Below are 7,778 nucleotides of genomic sequence, written 5' to 3'. Positions count from 1 at the left end.
CTGATCATGGATGGATTATAACACAATGGGCCCCCAGGCACCGACATGTAAAAGGTTCCTGATCCCTCCGACCTATGAGTAAGACCCCCATACTGAGAGAGCAGACCACGGCGGTCAGTTGTTTGTAGTCTTTTTGTGTCTCTTTGTAGCATCAATTTGTGGTGGTTTGGTGCCTTTTTATGGTCACTGTGCTTGTTTGCGTAGTTGTTTTTGCATCTTTTTGTAGTCATTTTTGTGTAGCCTTGTGGTTGTTTTGCATCTATTTGTAGTTGTTTTGTGTGTGTCTGTGGTCATTTTGTGGTTCATTTTCAACTTTCTACAGTCATTTGAAGTAGCTTGGAGTGTTTCAGTGACATAGCAGATGAAGCCCCGGGGCCAAAGGGGTCAGGAGGCCCCTGTGGCCGGCAGGCTTACTCAACAATCCACCGATGCCTTTCACTAAACACACTTTTCAATAAGCATTGACCGTCTTTCTTTGACTCATTTGACCACCTCTTTACCGGGAACAATTAGCTCCAGAGAAGACGCCCCCTAACACTTACAATGTGAATACTTTGGTGATCACAAGTCACACAAGCATTTACAGTTTACAACCAAAAGGCAGATATACTCGAATGCAACAGTTGCACATGATAAAAATCTGTATGCTAATTATATTCAGTAAAGTCAAAGTTTAAAAAGTACTTTTGGGATGTTGTAGCGTTTTCTCTCTGGGGCTGCTTGAGTGACAGGAACATACAGTAGCGATAGGGAACATTTCAAGTCTCTTTCATCTTGACGGGGGATTCAGCACATCCAGTGAATGCGAATGATTTCCAAAGTCATATTTCCTCTCTCTGTTCGGATCCACTTTCTCAACAACTTGGCAAGATCCAACGGACGCAGCAGCAATGTTTTGATTATATAGTGACGACACATTATTTTCTTTTCTTTTTACAAAGGGAACACAAGAAAGCCAGAAAATGTTGAGTATTGCCATCCACCAACGAGGTTTCCCTTCTCCAGCTTTAAGTAGACTTTGTCCTCTTTTTCTAGATAGAGCAGAACTCCATTGGTGGCCGCCTCACGAGTTACATCTTTGTCACCCGCAAAGGCAGAGATGACTGGTTTCCCATTCAACATCAAGTTCACCTGGACAACAGAAATAACAATTAGCAATGGGAAAGGAAAAGGAATAGTTTTGAAGATGTGTTTTTGTATAGTTTACGTCTTATACGTAACATCTTATATCTATATACAGATATAGTATATCAACCTCCCCTCCCCACACCAATCATTCTCATACTGTCCCTAAAGAAGACATATTGTCCCAATTCAATACTAAAACCTGTTTACAACCAAATCATTTGCACAGCTCTGTTAAATAAAGAAAAATAGTACCTGTATGGTTTGGCTCTGGTACACTTTAATGACATGGAAGTTAAAACTGTAGATTCCTTTTCTTGGGGACAAAAATACTGATTCAAATGTGAAATAGTTCCCTATATTCACAAGAACCTATGAGAGAAGAAGGAAAAAAACACAGTATGACAAAGGTGTTTATATAGCCAGCATTTTAACAATGGCTTTTACTTCAATGGAGCTTTAGGATTAAATATCTCAATGCACCACAGGATGCTGTTGTGGCTAGGCTCGTTCCTGCTCAGACACAAACTGAATGCAACGCTTAAAAAAATATTCAAATCACCCTTTCTGGCTCGACCCAGCAATGAACTTTCCTTCTTACACAAGAAACCAAAAAATATGCTTGATGACATTTTTTATAAACAAATTCCAGTGTGGAGCAAAATCTGGATTATCCTTCCACTCTTTACACCGATAAGAAGACAGTGCCTGAAAAGGATCAGACACTTCCTCAATACTGCATTTGCATGTGACAATAACCTAATGAATATTGGAGTGTCGATAAATAAATCTTTTTTTTTCTTCCTGAAACGATCCACCCTGAATATGTCAGTCAGCACAACATGTAATGCTGCCTCATGAGTGTCGCTAAGAGGCTTCAAGCACCCTACAGTCATATTAGACGTGCAGTATTTATAGCAAAACAAAAAAAATGAACTTCTTTGGGTCATGATTGATGAAGGCAGCAAGAGCTCCTGTCTATACCTTCAGAGCCTCAAACACTTGGAGCTCACCTGTTAAAAAACACCACTGCAGCCTCAGCCACGACCTTTGACACGTGTTGCTTTCATAGCAACAGCACGGACATGGTCCACACCAATCAGATCACTTGCAGTGTGTTGACAGCAAAAGATAATGTTATGTAATTCAAATGAGTGGGCAGAGGATCAGTTGAGTGATGTGGTTACTCTGCCCACCGTTGTGACTAATCTTGTTGCTTCATTTCATTTTATTTGTTTATTTTGGAGAGGGGTGTGTGGGGGTTATTAGGTGAGGGTGTGCGCGCGTGTAGCTACTAGCGCGTGCGCTCGTGATGGGGTAGCTTGAGGCAAACTGATGAATGCGTGTGCAGACTCTGCGGGACGCCCGCTCTCAAACATGATCCAGTCACTTTCAAACCTGCCTGCGTTTGATGTGCACTTGTACGGAATCCACATGCCAACTACAACTATCCTCAAACTAACCACCGGGGTGCAGCTACACTTAACTGCAATGACACTTTAATGTTCTGCAACACAAGTCACCACTGAGCTAAAAGGATGAAGATTTATCACAAAAAAACAAAGGACTAAATTAGACCCGGTTTTGACAGATCGGAAATCATGGGTATGATGAATTTCTAAGTTAAGCACTTTTTTGTTTACATTATTGTCCATAGAAATCGTCTTAACCTGGTCGAAGTAGATTATTCTCGTTTTGTTGCTCATCTCCGACGGTTCGTGGTTGTTGCTCCGGACTGCAGAGAAAGCCACCTTGGAGTTGGCGGCGCGCACGGAGATGCCAAGCGGAGAGGAGGAAGCCTTCCAATCCGTGGTCGGATTCGAGTCGCAGACCACGAGACATTTCCCCTCCAGGACAATAGGCTCCGTGTCATTCTGAGCTCTCGCCACCCCAGAGATCACAGTCCAGCTGAGCATCAGTATGAGGGAGTTCAACATGGTTCTCTCTCTCCCTCTCCCTTTCTCACTGAGACAGCTGTGGCAGCGCCGATTCGAAAAGAGAGACCGTCTCCTGCACCACACAAGTTTCCGAGTCCCTCCACTGGTCTCTCCCCGCCGCAGACGCGTCTGACGCTGTGCAATTCTCTTATTGGATCCAGATATGTGCCATATCCAAGTGAGACATCCACGAGAACAAAAAAACAGTCCGTATTAAGTCTAAAGCGTATCTTGCTAACAACCGAGAAACACAGACATCACCGATCGTTGTGTATGCCTCTCATTTTTCAGGTAGACTCGAAGCTCGTGGATGAGACAAAAGTATATGTTTTAGAGAGGGCTGCTCCAGTCTGAGAGGCGAATCTCTCGATAGATCGTCCATAGCCCCCACTCCCACTCCGAGTAACGCGTCTGACAACAGCGGTTCTCCGCAATGATGTGATGCGTGTGTGCGCGCCCAGCCATTACGCACGCACATGTGGTAGTAGAAGTTGTAATTAACTGTCCCTGCGTAATTTGGCAAAAGCTTACATTTCTTTAATTTCCCATAAAATAGCTTCCAGCTTATTTGTAGCTTTATGTCAAATGAGTGGCTGTGTTATTACAGCTGAGTACAGTTCACACTCTCTCTCATCCAGGAACAAATCCATAAAATATAGTTTCTCAGGATTTCCCAGACTGTAATATAGAAGTATAGAACTGAAAATGCCCTTTTCTTTTTTCTAGTTCCCAGACCTCCCAGTCCATTCTGACTGTGCTGGGTTTTACTGTAATGCAGTGACTCATAACCGCATTGCACAGGTGGGCTGATAATCTGTCAGTAAAAATGTAAAAATGTAAAGCTCCTCACTGACTTGCAAAGAGTTGCTTCATTTGGCACCCGCAGCGTCTTAAAGTGACTTTGAGTAAAACATTTAAATGTAATAGTTGTAAAGTTTTATAAGGAAATTTGCAAGTGAGTATTTCTTGGGTCTGTAAATGCTGTTATCCTGGACATAATGTAATTAGTAGTTGTAGTTTAGCAGATGTGCAGGTGTTTAATTAGTTGAAATGTCTATTTACGCCCGGATGAGAATAGTCACACCACAGCTATTCTGCTATTTACACCTGGCCAAGTTGACTGTGCAACTTAATTTAGCAATAGATAGCAGAAAGGTTAGATATCGGGTCAGACATACAACTATCACTCAGGAGAAAGGGGATTGAGTCCTTCCAGAAGGGTATTTTTACACTTAGCTGACTTCAGTTTTCAGTCGCAGTTTGATTATATGTTCAGGCAGCAAAACTACTTGATTAGGTTTAGAAAAAATATACATATCCTACAGTAGGTTACATACAAATACAGTATCTAATATTGCAGGGTCAGGTACAAATAGCATTGTTGGCTATGGACACCTGGGTGCTTACCTCTGACATGCTATATGCACCCTGGGTGTAAATAGTATCGTTTGCTAAAGACACCTGGATATTAATAGCATCTGCCTCAATCAGGACTCTTCCAAATCATTTGAATTCATTGTTAAGCTAAATATTTTTAGTCAGAGCAGCTAAAAAAGTCTATAGCGTACAATTCAACATGTAGGAAGATCAAAGCTTCTAACAATAAATTAATGATGCATGTAGCTGAGCAGCTCTTTCGAGGGAATTACTCTGAAGATCAAGGACAGCGTTTAAGCTCAACACAACTAACTTACTTTCCCTCATTTTTCCCACCAAATTCTTTCCCAGAAAACTGGAAATAAATTTAATACAAATTTAAAATTAAATCAACAACTCCTTCTAAAGCATCCATAACTGCTATATGAATGCCTAATAACAGAATATGACATATCTTTAATCATATTTTATATGACTACACAACTGTTACAAATATTAAAAACATTTATGAACTGTTAATACACCTTTACACATTCACAGATGGCTTTCTAAAGTCAGAAAGACATGTGGAGCTTGAAGGCCAATTCATGACCCTGTGAAAATAAAAGAATCCAATACAAATCTCAACTCAAGGTCCTTTTCCTCCCAAGAACCTCTCAGCTGCATTGTGTGGCTTTCATCAGCAGATGGAATCACCTCAGCTGTTGTAGAGAATAAATTATTAGATGAATAAATATTCGTAAATCATACGAGGAGTTACACTTGTTGACATATACATGAATGAACACAAAAGAATGTCCTTGTATCTGTTCAAAACGATAGTGTGATGTATTTATTAAAGGAGGTCAAAACATCCAAAGCTTTATTGGTGACATAAAGATGTGCAGTGTGGCATGCTCTTAAGGCACAATGCTGAAAGTATAGATAGACATATCTCAGAAACATTGTTGTAGTTAATGTGTTTGTAAAGTGTGCGTTGTGCTATTAAAGTGAAATAAGCCCGAATCCTGAAAATCACATTTGGTGTGTGGGATTCATTTGCTTTCACATTAAATCCATGCTTATGAATGCAGCTTTTTGATCTTTGTGGCTGAACAACAAATCATTAGGTTACACTGTTGAAAGGGATAAAATGGTTGAATTTTAAAAGGGGTCTGAACCCAGTGTTTGCACACAAGGTGCAATATGATGAAAAGTGTTTCATACATGTGTGTACAGAGCGTACAGTTGCCTTTTTATCAACAGATTTCAGGTGGTGGTTTGGATGAAAAAAAATTGAATATCAAAAAAAAAATCTGCTTTTATGTATTCAGAGTTACAACATATTGGAATTAAAAACAGCTGATTAAATCTGCATTGAATGTTTTTAGATCCTTGAATACAACTGTACAAATCCACCTTCGATCATCAGACACAGTGTTGTTTTGGGCATCCATCCATCCATCTGCACATGGATGACGATCTGAGGAGATCGTCATCCAAAACCTGAATAGCTGCCATTTTGTGAGATTTGTGTCATCACCCAGCTCTGAGAGTCTAATGTTGTGCATGTCAATATGTTTCCATGGCAGTAGAGCGTTTACAGAGCCGAGGGGCGATATAGCTTAATGCACCAAGAAACACTTCCTTGGAATTACACAGTTCTCTAACTGTTATTTTTACAGAGCTGCCTGTTAACTTACCCGAACCCCTGAGAGAACTTCAGACATTAATACCTGAGGTTATTTCATTAGCAAACTAATCCATGGAGCTTCAGGTTACATCAGCTTTGCAGACACAAACAATTTCCTGTAAATACAAATCCAGTGTCCCAACTTCTGAAGCAAGTGTAACCCAGTTTGAGAAAATGGTTTTATCTTCAGTAAGCTTTTCTGTTAAGAAGAAAAAAGAGAAGAGTTTAACACCATTTAACTCATTTAACTGTCAGACTTGTTTTGTTTACATTTGTGTTTTACATTGACAGTAGTGGAAGAATATTCAGACCGTCTACTTAAGTAAAAATACTAAAACTGTGCAAATCTATAACAAGTGAAAACCCTGCTTTCAAAACTGTATTTAAGTAAAAGTATCTACGTTTTATCAGTTAAATGTACTTAAAAGCAAATGTAAATGTAGTCATTATGCAGAAAAATGGTCACTGTCCGTGTTATTTATTATGTTTCTGGATTAATATTACCGCTGCATTAATGTGTATGTTGCATTGAATATTTAAGGTGGTATTAATTTTAACTCTACAGCAATGTATCACATTCTGTAAAATCATCATTTTGTAACGTTGATTTTCCAGCTGATCCAAGTGTATTTGAATTAGTTTATTAAGCTTCAAAGTAAACTGATTAACACTTAATCCTTCAATTTACTGTTGTTACAGAAAATGTTATTGCTATTATGTGAAAGTAGCATTATTTTGTATCTTGATGATGTGGTTATTTACTATAGCCATAAATAACTGAAACTTTGGGACTGAACCTAATAACCCTTTTGTAATTCAGGCTACCTTGTTGAGACCTTTTTGAAGTACCTTGGATTCTGACAAAGGAGATGGCGAGCCACCGTTGAACCTCCTCATCGCTGGTTCCTGAAGAGGAAAACTCTTCATTCACTGCCTCATTGTGATGACACCAGTGTGGTAGGACTGTGTCACAAGTTCACATCTCTTTTATTATTGGATGCACCCAGAACAATTACTGAACCCAGGGCTAAGGACGGATCTGAATTGATTCAAACCTGAAATGTACTGAGCAAACTAACTGAGGAGACTTGAGCATATCAAAGGAGAAACAGACTTTGTCACAGTTGCCACAGTTGGGAGTATTTGTTAGGATTTTATTGATACTGCTACTCCTTATCTGTTCTTTATCGATACTCCTTATCTTTTTCATAACTAAATAATAGCTTTTTTTCATACTATTTATAAAAGAATACATTCAAAACAGGATTGGAATTTATTTATGTTTTAAATTGAACTAAATGTTGTTTCCAAAGCCACAACAACAATGTTTACAACAACAAAGACTATATACTCAGTAATATCTCGCTGGAAATGTATGTGGAGATGCTCAGCCCCGAAACAGAGCACAGGGGAGATGCTGCAGTGTGATAAATAATAACACCGGAACGTTATAAAAGAACCAATAAAAGAACCAATAACGTTTACGCTTATCAATACTCTGGTCTTCAATAATTTAGCGGTGGGGCCCGTTATAAACCAGGTTGAGGTACCCATCCCTCGTCATAATAAAGGAACACTTCATTCATCAGTTTTGAAATTTTTCATATGGTGTGTATACAGTATGTTCGAAATACTGGAATATTGTGTATGAATATGGTTCATGTTTA

At 39.3% G+C, this 7,778-nt stretch overlaps 1 protein-coding gene across 1 annotated transcript; it reads right to left on the bottom strand.

The window, feature by feature from the left end:
- Positions 1–933: 933 nt before the first annotated feature.
- On the bottom strand, positions 934–3,062 carry cbln4 (cerebellin 4 precursor). Its single transcript, XM_076098242.1, has 3 exons — positions 2,796–3,062; positions 1,381–1,497; positions 934–1,131 (listed from the first exon to the last, which is right to left on the bottom strand). Exons 1-3 carry the CDS (start codon positions 3,060–3,062, stop codon positions 934–936), a joined length of 582 nt encoding a protein of 193 aa, XP_075954357.1.
- Positions 3,063–7,778: the final 4,716 nt, after the last annotated feature.

Source organism: Anarhichas minor, unplaced genomic scaffold, assembly GCF_050575085.1.
Source record: "Anarhichas minor isolate MPS153535 unplaced genomic scaffold, ASM5057508v1 ptg000003l, whole genome shotgun sequence".
NCBI classification, from domain to species: domain Eukaryota; kingdom Metazoa; phylum Chordata; class Actinopteri; order Perciformes; family Anarhichadidae; genus Anarhichas; species Anarhichas minor.
The sequence above is the reverse complement of the archived record's forward strand: the minus strand, read 5'-3'. Positions and strand labels throughout refer to the sequence as shown.

Bases quoted from the DNA above. Each gene is read 5' to 3' on its own strand.
- cbln4 (XM_076098242.1), bottom strand. From the start codon at position 3,062: ATGTTGAACTCCCTCATACTGATGCTCAGCTGGACTGTGATCTCTGGG. The intron at 1,498-2,795 runs GTTAAGACGATT...CTTCTCTCATAG, and splicing joins GAATAATCTACTTCGACCAG to GTTCTTGTGAATATAGGGAA. The intron at 1,132-1,380 runs GTACTATTTTTC...TCTGTTGTCCAG, and splicing joins ACCAGAGCCAAACCATACAG to GTGAACTTGATGTTGAATGG.